This window comes from Oncorhynchus nerka, linkage group LG17, assembly GCF_034236695.1.
Source record: "Oncorhynchus nerka isolate Pitt River linkage group LG17, Oner_Uvic_2.0, whole genome shotgun sequence".
NCBI lineage: Eukaryota > Metazoa > Chordata > Actinopteri > Salmoniformes > Salmonidae > Oncorhynchus > Oncorhynchus nerka.
The window spans coordinates 24,170,835-24,189,599 of NC_088412.1; the positions used below are offsets into that span (position 1 = coordinate 24,170,835).

General features: G+C 45.2%; 1 protein-coding gene across 3 annotated transcripts in view; it reads right to left on the bottom strand.

The window, feature by feature from the left end:
- Nucleotides 1–18,765, bottom strand: part of LOC115144926 (semaphorin-6B) — a 153,449-nt gene that overhangs the window by 61,143 nt on the left and 73,541 nt on the right. For all 3 annotated transcript variants that reach the window (XM_065003076.1, XM_065003075.1, XM_065003077.1), the window contains exons 2-5: nucleotides 15,914–16,040; nucleotides 14,784–14,898; nucleotides 3,995–4,055; nucleotides 3,834–3,896 (exon numbers count right to left, since the gene is read on the bottom strand). In XM_065003076.1, coding sequence (XP_064859148.1) covers nucleotides 3,834–3,896; nucleotides 3,995–4,055; nucleotides 14,784–14,898; nucleotides 15,914–16,040 — 366 coding nt within the window. The remainder of the gene's footprint in view (nucleotides 1–3,833; nucleotides 3,897–3,994; nucleotides 4,056–14,783; nucleotides 14,899–15,913; nucleotides 16,041–18,765) is intronic.

The following is an 18,765-nucleotide window of genomic DNA, read 5'->3' on the forward strand; positions in this document are numbered from 1 at the left end:
CATGCTAGTACTAATCCACATCCCCTCCCGAGCTTGTCTTGTCTCTCGCAGAGACTGTTTGATGCTAATCCTGAGTGAATGCACTACAGGCCAGCATCAACATCTCCCCTGAAGAAGAAGAGGAAGAGGAGGAGGGAGAGATCCAGAGACTAATGAAGACAGCTTTGTGGCAGTAGTGGTTAGGACAACTGACGGGTGACCTGGAGATTGCAGGGCCAGCTCCCTGTCGAGTTCACTGCGGTCTATTCTTGACCAGAACAACCCAAATTACTGCAGTATGTGGCCTGCTAAGAACTCAGAAACATGTTCACCACAGGGAGGAGGTCAGAGACCTGTTAGTGTGGTGCCAGGATAACAACCTCTCCCTCAACGTGATCAAGACAAAGGAGATGATTGTGGACTACAAGAAAAGGAGGCCCGAGCACGCCCCCATTCTCATTGACGGGCTGCAGTGGAGCAGGTTGTCCACCAGCAAACTATCATGGTCCAAACACACCAAGACAGTCGTGAAGAGGGCACAACAACGCCTATTCCCTCTCAGGAGACTGAAACGATTTGGCATGGGTCCTCAGATCCTCGAAAGGTTCTACAGCTGCACCATCAAGAGCATCCTGACGGGTTGCATCACTGCCTGGTATGGCAACTGCTCAGCCTCCGCACGCAAGGCACTACAGAGGGTGCCTTGCCATCCAGGACCTCTATACCAGGCGGTGTCAGAGGAAGACACTAAAAATGTTCAGCCACCCTAGTCAAAGACTGTTCTCTCTGCTACCACACGGCAAGTGGTACCGGAACACCAAGTCTAGGTCCAAAAGGTTTCTTAACAGCTTCTACCCCCAAGGCATAAGACTCCTGAACAGCTAATCAAATGCCTATTTTTAAACTCCTGCTACTCTCTGTTTATTATCCATCCATAGTCACTTTACCTCTACCTACAAGTACATATTACCTCAATTACATTGACTAACCGGTGCCCCCGCACATTGACTCTGCACCGGTACTGTAACGATTGTCGTTGGTGGAAGAAGGTGAGGACCAAGGTGCAGCGTGGTACGTGTTCGGCATTTTATTAAATATAACTGAACACTAGATAACAAAGTAACAAAAGGCACAACCGAAACAGCTCCGTCAGGTGCAACACACACTACACAGAAAATAACTACCCACAAACACCAGGTGGGAACAGGCTACCTAAGTATGGTTCTCAATCAGAGACAACGATTGCCAGCTGCCTCTGATTGGGAACCATACCAGGTCAAACACATAGAAATAGAAAACATAGAACACAAAACTTAGAATGCCCACCCCAACTCACGCCCTGACCAAACTAAAATAGAGACATAAAGGAACTAAGGTCAGGACGTGACAGGTACCACCTGTATATAGCCTCGCTACTGTTATTTTATTGTTGCGCCTTAATTATTTATTTTCTATTTTTCTTTCTTTTTTATTTTTTAAACTTTTTTACTTCAGTGTCTTTTAGTAAATACTTTCTTAACACTTATTTAAAATTGTATTGTTGGTTAAGGGCTCGTAAGTAAGCATTTCACTGTAAGGTTGTTGTATTCTGTTGTATTTGGCGCGTGTGAGGTTGTTTTGAGCGAGGTTGTTTTGAGCAGCCGGAGAGCTGCTGTATATAGGGCATCTGCAGAGATACTATATAATAAACGTACAATGAGCTGTGGAACCATATCATGGTTAGATTGATCTTGTCTGGTATAGAGGACTGAAATGCAGACCCCCTCTGAGAGTGGGTATCAACAACATATTGATCAAACAATCTCACTAAGTGCTGCACATATCAATGCAAACCTGCTCTTTAAAAAAAGTCTATGGAATTTCTTTGTTTGCATACTGACTGGCCTTGCCCTTGTGCTTGGCATTGAGCCAGCCCCAGCTGGGGAGTCTCTCTCTCTGTTTCTGAGTCTAGGCTGCATACAACTGAGACAGTCTCTAGGGTTAGGAGAAAGAAATAAAGAGAGAGAAAGAGGGAGAGAGAGAGAGAAAGAGGGAGGGAACCCATCTGCATTCAGCTGGACAATAAAATGGCTCCTTTAAAGTCCACCAGGAGGACGAAGGATGTTGAATTTCCCACCCAATTATGAGAATATGCCCTTTCTGATCAACCAACCAGAAACATTTAATTACAAAACCAATTAATTTGGTGGCGAATGTATCACATCTGACAAAACCATCCCGGGAGCCGGACAGGACATTTGCAGGAGGCGAAGTGGATAAGTGGATGGTGTGGATGGTGGAGGAGGGTGGCGTGGGTGGAGGAAGAGGGTGGAGGGTAGAGAGTGAGTGGAGGACAGGGGCCTAGAGGACAGAGGTGTGTGTTTCTACGTGTGTACATGTGTCCGTGGGTGAAGGCTAAGGGGATGGTGTGGATGGTGGAGGACAGGGGCCTAGAGGACAGAGGTGTGTGTTTCTATGTGTACATGTGTCTGTGGGTGAAGGCTAAGGGGATGGTGTGGATGGTGGAGGACAGGGGCCTAGAGGACAGAGGTGTGTGTTTCTATGTGTTCATGTGTCTGTGGGTGAAGGCTAAGGGGATGGTGTGGATGGTGGAGGACAGGGGCCTAGAGGACAGAGGTGTGTGTTTCTACGTGTGCATGTGTCTGTGGGTGAAGGCTAAGGGGATGGTGTGGATGGTGGAGGACAGGGGCCTAGAGGACAGAGGTGTGTGTTTCTACGTGTTCATGTGTCCGTGGGTGAAGGCTAAGGGGATGGTGTGGATGGTGGAGGACAGGGGCCTAGAGGACAGAGGTGTGTGTTTCTACGTGTGCATGTGTCTGTGGGTGAAGGCTAAGGGGATGAGGGACCTGGTGTCATTAGGGGGAGGATGGCCTTTTATTCTTCTCAGTCAGGCCTGTGGGCAGCCAGGTGGGACTGACCCCCCCCCCCCCCCATAACCACCTTTGTCTCATTTTACATTTTAATAACTTAGCAGATGCTCTTATCCAGAGCGACTTACATGAGCAAGTCGGCTCTGAGTTTCAAACCAGTGATCTTTCGGTTACTGGCCCAATGCTCTTAACCAGTAGGCTACCTGCCGCTAGGCTACCTCCTCCACCTTCCGCTCCCTATTCTCCGTTGAGCCTTCGTCTCGGGGTGTCTCACACAGATTTGATGTCAGGTGTTATTTTCAGTGTTAAGTCAGTCTTTTTTCGCTCTCCTACAGAGACACCTTTCAATAATGCCCTGGTCGGTTTGTGTGTGGGTTGGTGTGTGAGCTAGGAGAATGTGTGTGAAGTCAGAAGAGAGAGGCACTGATCCGCCCGCTGTGTTGGTGGGGGCAAGAGAAGTGCAGAGGAGGGAGAGTGGGTGTGTGAGAGATAGCTGAGGTAGTCATGCGTGGGTTGGGTTGACTGTGGGGACTGTTTCACTGTTGATTCTTCGCCACATCTCAGCTCACCTCCTTGGTTTAACCCCCCCCCCCCCTCCATTTTGTGAGGGCACACACCACAACTGGAATGTCCTGCGAGGTGGCCATGTTCATAAAGGGGGTGGGACGGCTGGACCTCAGAAGTGTGTAGTGGTTTAGGTGAACAGGAACACTTGGGGTGGCACATGGTGGTGCCCCCTCCTCTTAGAAGAGCCAGCAGAGTGCCAGCAGAGTGCCAGTCAAACCTTTGGCACCATGAATGCCCGGCTCCAGGTGGCAAGGTGGGGCCTGTGCCATGTTTCAGTGTGTGTGTGTGTGTGTGTGTGTGTGTGTGTGTGTGTGTGTGTGTGTGTGTGTGTGTGTGTGTGTGTGTGTGTGTGTGTGCGTGTGTGCGTGTGCGTGCATGCGTGTTCAACCCTGAAAGTGTGTGCATTCCCCAGCTCACCTCGTGCTTGCCCTTCATCCTGCAGGTCCTGATGTCGTTTTTGTTGGACTCCCATGTTCTCTTCTATAACAGACAGACATTGGCATTCCAACCGTGTCAGTTACGCTGGTTAGACTGTACTGTAAGATGTTAATGAGGTGTGTGCACGGAGAGGGCCTCACCTTAGTGTAGAACATCTCCTCTCCCGCCACATTGTCCAGCTCCACACGGAAAAGGTCATCTCTGACAGACAAAGAGCACGGCAGTCAGCCAACAGCAAGACAAAGCTAGCTAAGTCTTAGACAAGCACTCAACTGTATTCCACACGCTCTCACACATAGCAGCAGTAGAAATACTCCACTATCCTATGGGCAATTCTGGACATGCCACAGAATAATGGTTGGATTAAATGTTTGAATCTTCTTTGTCTGTTCATGCACTGTAGGCTATGAAATCTGTTGGCTATAACTATGTAACAATTTACAATATATCTGAATAAAACAGATTGGGATTCAGCTCTGTATAATGGGACACATTTCAGGGTATGGTTGATAAATAGACATTTTGAATTGCATAATGGACATTTTTGAATTGCATAATGTTTTTCCCCTTGGTTTACTTTGGTCTCATTTGAGTTCACTTGCAGTAAAGTTGGTTTTGCTGGGAGGCCTGAATTGTCTCACTTGGGAAGAAATTGAATTAATGGATGATTTAATCAGGAAGTATGCATTCATAACCCACCCCCACACAGACAGCACACAATGCTAATGGTCCCATCATATAATACCATGCATTCATAACCCACCCCCACACAGACAGCACACAATGCTAATGGTCCCATCATATAATACCATGCATTCATAACCCACCCACACACAGACAGCACACAATGCTAATGGTCCCATCATATAATACCATGCATTCATAACCCACCCACACACAGACAGCACACAATGCTAATGGTCCCATCATATAATACCATGCATTCATAACCCACCCCCACACAGACAGCACACAATGCTAATGGTCCCATCATATAATACCATGCATTCATAACCCACCCACACACAGACAGCACACAATGCTAATGGTCCCATCATATAATGCATTCATAACCATAATGGTCCCATCATATAATACCATGCATTCACCCACCCCCACACACAGACAGCACACAATGCTAATGGTCCCATCATATAATACCATGCATTCATAACCCACCCACACACAGACAGCACACAATGCTAATGGTCCCATCATATTCATAATACCATGCATTCCCATAACCCACCCACACACAGACAGCACACAATGCTAATGGTCCCATCATATAATACCATGCATTCATAACCCACCCCCCAGACAGCACAGACATCATATAATACCATGCATTCATAACCCACCCCCACACAGACAGCACACAATGCTAATGGTCCCATCATATAATACCATGCATTCATAACCCACCCACACACAGACAGCACACAATGCTAATGGTCCCATCATATAATACCATGCATTCATAACCCACCCACACACAGACAGCACACAATGCTAATGGTCCCATCATATAATACCATGCATTCATAACCCACCCACACACAGACAGCACACAATGCTAATGGTCCCATCATATAATACCATGCATTCATAACCCACCCACACACAGACAGCACACAATGCTAATGGTCCCATCATATAATACCATGCATTCATAACCCACCCACACACAGACAGCACACAATGCTAATGGTCCCATCATATAATACCATGCATTCACCCACCCATGCTAATGGTCCCATCATATAATAGCATGCATTCATAACCCACCCACACACAGACAGCACACAATGCTAATGGTCCCATCATATAATACCATGCATTCATAACCCACCCACACACAGACAGCACACAATGCTAATGGTCCCATCATATAATAGCATGCATTCATAACCCACCCACACACAGACAGCACACAATGCTAATGGTCCCATCATATATAACCCACCATGCATTCATAACCCACCCACCCCACACAGACAGCACACAATGCTAATGGTCCCATCATATAATACCATGCATTCATAACCCACCCACACACAGACAGCACACAATGCTAATGGTCCCATCATATAATAGCATGCATTCATAACCCACCCACACACAGACAGCACACAATGCTAATGGTCCCATCATATAATACCATGCATTCATAACCCACCCACACACAGACAGCACACAATGCTAATGGTCCCATCATATAATACCATGCATTCATAACCCACCCACACACAGACAGCACACAATGCTAATGGTCCCATCATATAATACCATGCATTCATAACCCACCCACACACAGACAGCACACAATGCTAATGGTCCCATCATATAATACCATGCATTCATAACCCACCCACACACAGACAGCACACAATGCTAATGGTCCCATCATATAATACCATGCATTCATAACCCACCCACACACAGACAGCACACAATGCTAATGGTCCCATCATATAATACCATGCATTCATAACCCACCCACACAGACAGCACACAATGCTAATGGTCCCATCATATAATACCATATTCATAACCCACCCACACACAGACAGCATTCAATGCTAATGGTCCCATCATATAATACCATGCATTCATAACCCACCCCACACAGACAGCACACAATGCTAATGGTCCCATCATATAATACCATGCATTCATAACCCACCCACACACAGACAGCACACAATGCTAATGGTCCCATCATATAATACCATGCATTCATAACCCACCCACACACAGACAGCACACAATGCTAATGGTCCCATCATATAATACCATGCATTCATAACCCACCCACACACAGACAGCACACAATGCTAATGGTCCCATCATATAATACCATGCATTCATAACCCACCCACACACAGACAGCACACAATGCTAATGGTCCCATCATATAATACCATGCATTCATAACCCACCCACACACAGACAGCACACAATGCTAATGGTCCCATCATATAATACCATGCATTCATAACCCACCCACACACAGACAGCACACAATGCTAATGGTCCCATCATATAATACCATGCATTCATAACCCACCCACACACAGACAGCACACAATGCTAATGGTCCCATCATATAATAGCATGCATTCATAACCCACCCACACACAGACAGCACACAATGCTAATGGTCCCATCATATAATAGCATGCATTCATAACCCACCCACACACAGACAGCACACAATGCTAATGGTCCCATCATATAATAGCATGCATTCATAACCCACCCACACACAGACAGCACACAATGCTAATGGTCCCATCATATAATAGCATGCATTCATAACCCACCCACACACAGACAGCACACAATGCTAATGGTCCCATCATATAATAGCATGCATTCATAACCCACCCACACACAGACAGCACACAATGCTAATGGTCCCATCATATAATAGCATGCATTCATAACCCACCCACACACAGACAGCACACAATGCTAATGGTCCCATCATATAATAGCATGCATTCATAACCCACCCACACACAGACAGCACACAATGCTAATGGTCCCATCATATAATAGCATGCATTCATAACCCACCCACACACAGACAGCACACAATGCTAATGGTCCCATCATATAATAGCATGCATTCATAACCCACCCACACACAGACAGCACACAATGCTAATGGTCCCATCATATAATAGCATGCATTCATAACCCACCCACACACAGACAGCACACAATGCTAATGGTCCCATCATATAATAGCATGCATTCATAACCCACCCACACACAGACAGACAGCTACACAATGCTAATGGTCCCATCATATAATAGCATGCATTCATAACCCACCCACACACAGACAGCACACAATGCTAATGGTCCCATCATATAATAAAGCATGCATTCATAACCCACCCACACACAGACAGCACACAATGCTAATGGTCCCATCATATAATAGCATGCATTCATAACCCACCCACACACAGACAGCACACAATGCTAATGGTCCCATCATATAATACCATGCATTCATAACCCACCCACACACAGACAGCACACAATGCTAATGGTCCCATCATATAATAGCATGCATTCATGCTACTCACTGCTAATACATTCATAATTCTTATCTATTTTATTTGATATTTTTTTATTGAATCTTTATTTAACTAGGCAAGTCAGTTAAGAACAAATGTATATTTACAATGACTGCCTACCCCGGTCAAACCCTGACCCGGGCAACGATGGGCCAATTGTGTGCCGCCCTATGGGACTCCCAATCACGGCCGGTTGTGATACAACCTGGAATCAAACCAGGGTCTGTAGTGACACCTCCAGCACTGAGATGCAGTGCCTTAGACCGCTGCGCCACTCGGGAGCCCCCTTGCCGTGCCTGTGAAAGGGCCTTTAGAATCTGAGTTAGGGTAGGAGCCTTAAGGAAGATGCTAACAGCTGATGTTGCATATTGATCAAGGCCCTGTATCTCTGGTGAATAAGCTGGAGAGGCTCTGCTTGTGCCAAACTCCTTTCAGACACCAGGCTTTGAATGTTCTAATCTGTAAATCTGCCAAAGCTATGTTATTGCAGCAGTATCGATCTTATCTCCTAGATCTGCCTTCCATCTGTTCTGCCTTACTCCTCAGCAGAAGGCAGGTTCTCTGTGTGTGCGCGTGCTCGTGCGCGTGCACCTGCGTGTGCGTGTGTGGGTGTCTTTGGTAGGGGAACAGGGTAAGCCTAAGCGCTCCTCTACTGAATTATTCACTGGTGGTTCCTCTAGGTTTGCTCAAAGATTCCCTCCCTAGGTTGCCTCCCTCACAATACAGGACGGTGGCTAAGTGATGTGGGTAGAATTACCATCCACTTACTCTGTGCCTCACTCATTGGGCTGGGTCAAAGTTTAAGCAGCCTACAAACAATCAAGTAGGGCAGTGAGTGTGGCGTAATCGCATCCAGAGCACTTCAGCCCTGTCCAGTATTAACATATGAAAATGTGAACAGGCCTCTCAGTGGGTGTGGCTAAGCTAAGGCTGCTGTGGTTTGAAGAGGCCAGTGAATATTGTTCTACGTCTCGTGTCTCCTTCAGGCTGTTAGATTGACCTCTCTGCTTTACTGTTGCATTTGACATTGTTTATGTTGCAGGCGGTTCACAAGGCAGGCTAGGCCGTCAATCTCCCTGACCACCAATAAAATGTCCTCCGACTGGCATTTGAAGACCTGCAAATTGAGTTAACAGAATATATACGTGTGGATTACCGTTCAGATTTATAGGCAACAACCCGGTGAACTGTCCAAAGTGTTGTATTATTCTCAAATGCCTATTTTAGGTTGTTCAGATGCTGAGCTTCTCTAAGCCTTTCTGAGCTGTCAGACACGGACTTTGCAGAGAACGCCACACAAATAGATGTTTCTGACCAATCAGTGACCCTGACCCTCCCTGTGCTGACTGATTGTGACTCTGTCGCTGTCCCTCTGTCTGCATGCTACTTCCTGTTTGCTATGTTACTCCCTACAGCTGAGTGGGCAGCTGTAGCCAGACCCCAGACGGCTCTATTCTGAAGCGTCTGTGGCGACTGTGCGTCTGTGTCGCATAGATGATCCCCCTGTGAGCTTTGAGGTCTGCGTCTCTCCGTGGCCAGCGGATGGTCTGGTCTGGCAGCGACTATGCTCACTCTCACTCTTCAGCCTCTAATGGAGAGATAGATTCTACTGCCTCTCTCCTGCTCGCAAAATCCAGATGGCAAAATCCTCTTACGGTTTACCATAATTGGAACCAATTAATCATGTATTGGCCATGTTCCTTGGTAGCCTCTCTCCTATTGGGATAAGCACTGCTCAATTGGTTTATTTCTGTGGATTAGTCCAGTGGATCTGGAGCTGTGTGACAGGTCCAGAGAGTCCACACATCTACTTATAGAGAGGAGAGCACTGGAGCGTGAGCTAATACAGTAGAGAGAGAGAGCAAGAGAGGGCTGAGGAGGAGGCTTGAAGTGCTGTGCACCTTGTTATGACATGCATTATCTGAATTAGGCCCACAGAATTATACCTGAGGAGGAGGAGGGGCTTCTATGGCGGGAACTTTGAATGTCTTTGAACTTCAGAGTTGGCTTAACGTTGGACCTCAAGCTTGTGTGTGAAGAGCGGGACCAGAATTAAAAACATATCTTACCATTTTGTAGTTAATAAATCCTATGTCAAATGTGATAACTATAGTATCTATCCCTCACTAGCATTGACGGATCATAGGCGCTTTGTTGCCTGCAATGTAAAATAACATTATTAACCGGTTTCCATGCATTTAAAACAATGGAACTGTTCCGGAACAGTAAAGATCACTTTTGTTCCCGTTTCTAATTCTGTTCCTTGATAAATATTATTTTTTCAGGTTTTCAGTTCTGTTCCCTGGACCGGGTTCCAACGCCTGGCCAATAGGTGTGTGTACTTTCTCTCGCTCCGCCGGGCTCAGGGTCTAAAAGAGGGCCAGTTCAATGTACGCAGCCTGTTGTCAAAAATTGATGGGGTTAGGATTTGGGCTAAATCAACTGATGCTGATGTAATTGTGTTTTCTGAAACCTGGCTCAGCAAGTCTGTTTTTGATAAGGATATTTGCATAAGTGGTTACAATGTTTATCGCACTGATCGGGTTAAGAAAGGTGGGGGTGTGGCTATATATGTCAAATCTACATTCCATGTAAGTGTGGCAAAGTCTGAAACTATTTGTAAACAGTTGGAATTTCTTGCTTTGAATATTGAGGTTTCAAAGGGCCTCTCTATAACTGTGATTGGCTGTTATAGACCCCCCTCTGCTCTCTATAACTGTGATTGGCTGTTACAGACCCCCTCTGCTCTCTATAACTGTGATTGGCTGTTACAGACCCCCTCTGCTCTCTATAACTGTGATTGGCTGTTACAGACCCCCTCTGCTCTCTATAACTGTGATTGGCTGTTACAGACCCCCCTCTGCTCTCTATAACTGTGATTGGCTGTTATAGACCCCCTCTGCTCTCTATAACTGTGATTGGCTGTTATAGACCCCCCTCTGCTCTCTATAACTGTGATTGGCTGTTATAGACCCCCCTCTGCTCTCTATAACTGTGATTGGCTGTTATAGACCCCCCTCTGCTCTCGGTGATGCATTTTCTTCTTTGACGCACCTTGTGTCTAAACTTCTTTACAGTGAAATGATCTTGATTGGTGATCTCAACTGGTGTTGGTTAAAGCCGGTGTCTGATGATTTAAAAATGTTTTGTAATTCTATGAATCTTACCCAGTTGATTAACTCACCCACTCGCCCAAATCTTAAATGCCCAGATAAATCTACCCTGATTGATTTGATATTGACAAATGTTCCACATAAATATTCTGTGGTTGGTGTTTTTTGTAATGATTTAAGTGACCGTTGTGCTGTTGTTGCTGACAGAAATACTAAGGTTCCTAGGACAAACCCACGTTTTATTCGTAAGAGAAATTTGAAGTGTTTTAATGAGCAGGCTTTCCTTCATGATTTGTTTTATTTTGACTGGAGCAAGATTCTTTCATGATGGTTTTTCCCAAATAGTAAACAAACATGCCCCATTCCGCAGGTTCAGGGTTAAAGGGCGGGATAATCCATGGTTTTCTTCTGAGCTGTCTTGTATTATTCACGACCGTAATCTAGCCTGGGCTAAAGCAAGGAAATCATGTTCTGATGCTGATTGGCTTATTTTTAGGCAGTTACGAAACAAGTGTTCTTTTCTTCTCAGGAAGGTCAAGTCTGAATATTTTATGTCTGTTACCACTGATAACCTGAATGACCCTAGAAAGTGTTGAAAGGCTATTTAAGTCTATGTCTGGTAACAGTAATGTTAATGAAATACCATCATGTGTTTTGAAGGACTCTGTTGTCGAGTGTAGGTCTTTCGGAGCATGCAGTTGCATGGTTTGCTAACTATCTGTCTGATAGAATTCAGTGCACTCAATTTGATGGGCTTATGTCTGTTAAATTGTCTGTATTGAATGGTGTGCCCCAAGGCTCTGTACTTGGTCCTCTCTTATTCACTATTTATATAAATGATTTAGACAAAAATGTCCAAAATGCACAACTTCATTTTTATGCTGATGATACTGTTATTTACTGTTGTGCCTCGTCTCTTACAAAAGCTTTCCAGAACATGCAAACTGCTTTTTAGACTGTTCAACATACCTTGTGTCAATTGAAGCTTATCCTCAATACTGACAAAACTAAACTAATGGCGTTTTCTAATGCAAGAAATGGACCTCTGAACCTTTCACCTATTACTACCAGTCAGGGCAAGGAGATTGAGGTTGTAACATCATATAATTATCTTGGAATTTTAATTGATGACGGCCTCTCTTTTAAATTGCATATTCAACAACTTACAAAAAATTGAAGCTGAAATTAAGATTTTATTTTAGGAATAAGGCCTGTTTTTCTTTTGAAGCTAGAAGGAACCTAGTATCAGCTACATGTATGCCTTTACTAGACTATGGGGATATTGTATATATGAATGCTTCCGCTCAGTGTTTGAGATCAATTGACACTCTTTACCATGGCACTTTGAGATTTATTTTAAACTGCAAAACCCTTACGCACCACTGCACTTTGTATACCAGGGTTGGCTGGCCTTCTCTAGTCACTCGTAGGCTCAGTCACTGGTATACTTTTATTTACAAAGCCATTTTGTGCTTACTACCTTTTTATTTGTGCATTTTTACTGTTCAGAAATGTGGTGGGTACTCTCTTCATTCGCTGGACTTTATCCTGCTAACTGTTCCAAATGTCCGAACTGAATTTGGTAAAAGGGCTTTTATGCACTCTGCGCCATCGTCTTGGAACACCTTACAAAATACTTTTAAACTGGAAGAACTCGTCCCGATTGGTGTTTTTAAATCATTGATGAAAGATTGAGGCTGATTCCCTGACCTGTCAATGTTTTTAATTTGCTGTTTTATACTCTTGTGAATTCAATGGTTTTTACTAGATTACTTGTAGTTTTTCATGTTGTCTGTCTGTAATTTTTTTGTAATGACTTGGTGCTGCCTATCTTGGCCAGGGCGCTCTTGAAAAAGAGATTTTAATCTAAATGAGCCCTTCCTGGTTAAATAAAGGTTAAATAAATCAATAAAATAAATAAAGGTTCAGGGGCTACAGTATTGCTCATAAATTCAGATTCCGGTCCCCTCCTATATGGTAACGCTTTCAGGACAGTTGGGCCAATTATTCTCTCCCCCACTCTCCCTCCGTCTCTCTCTCCATCTCTGGCCAGCCAATAGATGGGAGAGGACAGAGTGACAGAAGCTCCCCAACAGGTGCTTGGGGCTTGGGGCAGGGCTTTAATCGTTGCAGTATGAACACCTAAGCTAATGGTGACAGGATTTGGGCTCACTGGAGCCTCTTATCAGGCCAGCCACTCTGCTGCAGCTTTCAGGCAATCAGCCCGGCCTCCCCACAGGTACTCAGGCACCTTTGCACTTTTAAGTCTATCTGCTTGGCTTTTCGCAGCCCGGCTCAACATTTATACACACAGACATACGCACGCATGCATGCACGCTCTGCCTCCCACTAACTCTGGTTATTGGATTTCACTACCATCCGGTCCACTGAGACATAGGCATTAGTTTACCTTTTCTATCATGTAACAGTGGCACTAAAACATGAGTCTCCTGGTTGTGGTTATATTTGATCACTAACCTGCAGTGAGACGGGCTGCGGTGACTACAGGCCTCCTGTCTTCAGCCTCTAGGTTTTATTATTAGGCTGTGTAGCCAGAGCGGCTGGAGCCAAATGCTGCAGGATTTGACATAATTATTTATTATTAGGCCTTTGGATTTGAGGTTAGAGAAAGGCCAAAGGTCACGGACCGAGTCATTTCCTGACACAGTATGGGGCTCCTTATTGGGAATGTCTATGGCCTAGTCTGCTGTAACCACCACCATATGTCTGCCCTACACAGACATTGTAGTCTTTTTAATAGGTTCCCAGTAATATTAAGCTTGTCTGTGACATCATCCGTCATCTTTTAGAGCATTAGAAGAAGATTGATTGTTGTTTTCTATTTCTGGTTGGAAAGGGAAGACAAGACAACAGATGTAATTGAACCTGTGTGGCCTCTGGTCCAACACCACCCATCAACAGACTAGTCTAACCAGAATCAGCACATTGGGTCTCCAGCCTGGCCTGACCAACACTCTGCGGATGGGAGTCACTTCCTTTTTCGTTGTTGTATTCCTTTCTTTTTTTACCCCTTTTTCTCCCCAATTTGATGGTATCCAATTAGCAGTTACAGTCTTGTCTCATTGCTGCAACGCCCATACGGACTCGGGAGAGGCGAAGGTCAAGAGCTGTGCGTCCTCCGAAACACAACACAACACAGCTTCTTGACACAATGCCCGCTTAATGGTGACCCGGAAGCCAGCCACACCAATGTGTCGGTGGAAACACCGTACACTTGGCAACCGTGTCAGCGTGCATTGAGCCCGGCCCGCCACAGGAGTCGCTAGAGCACAATGGGACAAGGACATCCCTATCGGCCAAACCCTTCCCTAACCCAGACGACGCTGGGCCAATTGTGCACCACCCCATGGGTCTTCCGGTCAAGGCCGGCTGCAACCGAGCCTGGACTCGAACCATGATCTCTAGTGGCACAGCTAGCACTGCGATGCAGTGCCTTAGACCACTCGGGAGGCCCTAATCACTCACTTCTATAGCCGCGGCCACCACTAGCTCAGATAATGTCCTTTGCGAGCTTTGAGATTGATTTGATACAAATGTATTCAGATTCAATGGCATTTACTTTCATATGTGATTGATGATACACAGACAATGTATGCAGGATTATAAAAGATGGCTGAATAAATACATTAATGCTCGTGGCTAAAATCTGATGAAAACATTTATATTTGTGGAATATAAACATTTATATTTGTGAAATATACCTGGCTCCAATGTAGAGAGTCCGGTTCACCTTGAGAACTCTCTGAATATGCAGTGTCTCCTGTCTCAGGGATGAACGATGTGGCCGACCCAGAAACACTGGGTACCGCCGTACCACTGTTTAGAGAGAGAGAAAGAGAGAGAGAGAGTCAGAGGATGAGAGAGAATGATGAGAGAGAGACAGAGAGAGAGAGAGTCAGAGGATGAGAGAGAGAGACAGAGAGAGAGAGAGTCAGAGGATGAGAGAGAGAGAGAGAGAGAGAGAGAGAGAGAGAGTCAGAGGATGAGAGAGAGAGAGAGAGTCAGAGGATGAGAGAGAAGGATGAGAGAGAGAAGGAGGAGGGAGCAGTGAGGGAGAGAGAAAAAGAGAGTCAGAAGATGAGAGAGAAGGAGGAGAGAAAGGGATGAGAGAGAAGGAGTAGAGAGCAAAAAAGAGGGAGTTACATAATTTTGTTATCATGCAGTAGTTATCTTGGGGGTGAACAGAGAGGGGAGAGAGCAGAGGGAGGATACAGGGAAGAGGGAACCATACATCTGCTGAGTTACCATGGGAAACCGTCTAACGCTGCCATATCTTATTGGCCTTGACTGGAGTAAGTGATAGAGTGCCCTCTTCCTTCTTCTTTTGTGTCCTCCCACTATTCTGTCCATCTCTGTTCCCCCTTCCACCCATCACAGATATGCTGAGACTGTTGCCTCCCTGTCTAGGCCCATTATCTGCCTTAATCCAAAACCCTACAGGACCCTACAGGACCCTACAGGACTCCTACATCTCAGCATTGATAGCCTGAGAAGGGTCTGAATTCAGCTGGGAGGTCTTGGTCGATACTATTGAGTTGTGGTCAATCATGGCCAACTCTGTTCTGGTCTGGAGACTGCCCTTCTATAATGGAGGCTCAGAGTCTGGCCCTCTGTGGGAGCAGCGTGACATCAACCCTGACTCTGACCTCGCACCCACACAACTCACTGACGCCTTACTCCTCACACTATGCATGTCAGCCCTGACCCCACTCCCACAACACAGATCCTGCATATGACCCGTTCAGTCACACCTCACACTACTCCACCCCTTCCATGTTAAACCATGACAGTGACCCCATAATCTACACGCTGTATGTGAGAGAGGTGTTACCTTCAGTGGGTATAAAGTTCAGAGGCCCCGGTTCCTCTGGAAATGCGGCGCTGGCCAATCGGAGGAGCCAAAACAGCAGGAAGAAGGGTGGGGCCAGGGTCGCCATGGCAGCAGTAGAACACAGACTCTGTGAAGATAAAGAGAGACAGAGAAAGCGTGGTTAGTCAGATTAAGCCGTAACAGTGACATAGCAGTACACAAACCTAGTGTGACCAGCTCACACTACAATGCACTACACACACTGACTGACTGTCCAGACAAAGCAGGCATCCTGTCTGCATTCCCACAAGATCTCTCTCCCTCCAGCTGGACAGAAAAACATAGAGCGAGACAGAGATGATGGAGAAGAGAAGTGCACAGTCAGCCTGAACAGCCTGAACATGAGAAAATACCAGACCACAGGAGCCCAATGACACATGAGACACAATGGAGGGAGGGTGGTTTACAACAAGAGGGCAGTAGATGGAGAGAGACAGAGGGAGTGAAAAAGAAAGAGGGAGAGAGAGAAAGAGAGAGAGATAAGAAGGCTGGAATGGGTGAGAGACAGGAAGAAAGAAAGAGAGACACGGCAGAAGGGAGAAAGAGAGAGAAAAAAAGAGAAGGGGAGAGAGCGAGAGAGAGGGGTGTGGAGAGAGAGAGAGAGCGAGAGAGAGGGGGTGTGGAGAGAGAGAGAGAGCGAGAGAGGGGGGTGGAGAGAGAGAGGGGTGTGGAGAGAGGGGGGGGGAGAGAGAGAGAGAGAGAGAGAGAGAGAGAGAGAGAGAGAGAGAGGAGTGAGGTGTCTCAGGTGACTGTTTACTCAAATGAAATCTTTGCCGTCAACGCAAATCACATCTCTGGCAGGTGACTAAACAGCAGGTATTTTTTATGAAGCCGTTCTACAGCAGCCTGAGCCACAACGAGAGGATGGGAGAGGATGTAATGCACATGGAAATACAAATGATAGCCAAATTAAGTTAGCCAATCCAATCCATCGAGAAAATCACTCCTGCACTTTGGAGGAGGAAAGCCTTGGGCATTGCTATTGACTGTTGTCATAAACCTCAAACCGCCTCCCAGAACAGAAGAGATTAGAGCAGAGCAGCTCTTAGTGCTGAAGGTATATTATGCTCTGTAGTGGCTCTTTATTGTGGCTGAAAGAAAGAGCCCTCTCCATACTTATCATCCCTCTTCCTGGATGATTATGCTTCTGCTCTTTTCACAGAGAATCTCAGCGTGAGGATGGTCACAAATATACACTACCGTTCAAAAGTTTGGGGTCACTTAGAAAAGCTAATTTTTTGTCCACTAAAATAACATCAAATTGATCAGAAATACAGTGTAGACATTGTTAATGTTGTACATGACTATTGTAGCTGGAAATTGTAGATTTTTTTATGGAATATCTACATAGGTGTACAGAGGCCCATTATCAGCAACCATCACTCCTGTGTTTCAATGGCACGTTGTGTTGGCTAATCCAAGTTTATCATTTTAGAAGGCTAATTGATAATTAGAAAACCCTTTTGCAATTATGATAGCACAGCTGAAAACTGTTGTCCTGATTAACAAAGCAGTAAAACTGGCCTTCTTTAGACTAGTTGAATATCTGGAGCATCAGCATTTGTGGGTTTGATTACAGGCTCAAAATGGCCAGAAACAAAGTACTTTCTTCTGAAACTCGTCAGTCTATTCTTGTTCTGAGAAATTAAGGCTATTCCATGCGAGAAATTGCCAGATCTCGTACAAATGGAACGTGCCATTGGAGCACAGGAGTGATGGATGCTGACACTGGGCTTCTGTACGCCTATGTAGATATAAATCTGCCGTTTCCAGCTACAATAGTCATTTACAACATTAACAATGTCTACACTGTATTTCTGATCAATTTGATGTTATTTTAATGGACAAAACAATGTGCTCTTTGTTCATAACAAGGACATTTCTAAGTGACCCCGAACTTTTGAACTGTAGTGTATGTCACTGATGAACAAAACATGAACTATTTAAAAATATTTGTAAAGATGACACTTATTTAACTTTTGACATTATTTACAGTTTACACTGTCAATAATTTGTTTTGAAAATCAATAAATGGAAAAGCTGTCAGTCACAGTGGCTGACAGCACAAACACAAATGACTCAATGAGTGGGTGTTATTCAGTGGTGTGGTGGTGTAGGTATTATCACATTTGACTCTTCAAGGTTTGGATTTCTTTATTCAAAACCATTTCCATATTTTACTGTGGTTACAAAGGCATTGCATGACACAAATGCAAATAAAGGCACTTTCACACTCTGCCTTTCTCTCCTCAGCACTTTCACTCTGCCTATCTCTCCTCAGCATTACCACACACTCCACACACTCTGCCTTTCTCTCCTCAGCATTGTCACACACTCCACACACTCTGCCTTTCTCTCCTCAGCATTGCCACACACTCCACACACTCTGCCTTTCTCTCCTCAGCATTGCCACACACTCCACACACTCTGCCTTTCTCTCCTCAGCATTGCCACACAACCAGCCATTGTAGAACCATCTAGACATCATTATAATGAACTTTATCAGAATATGTCATCTTAACGGAGCATTGCTCAAATTCCTCTCATTGAAGTCAGAACAAGAGAAGTCCCATAACACTAATCGCTCAACACCCAAACCCCAACATTAGAGTAGAATGAGAGAGGAGAGAGTCACAGGCAGAAGAAAAGGAGGTCAGAGGAGAGAAGAGAAGGAATGAGAGAAGAGGAGAGAGAAATACATGTGGAGGAAAATAAAGAGTGGAAGTGGGTGAGTCGGTATTACCAGAGATTCCATTGTGTCTATTTATTAATAATGTATGACTAAATGCCAGGCTTCACACATTCAATTAGCA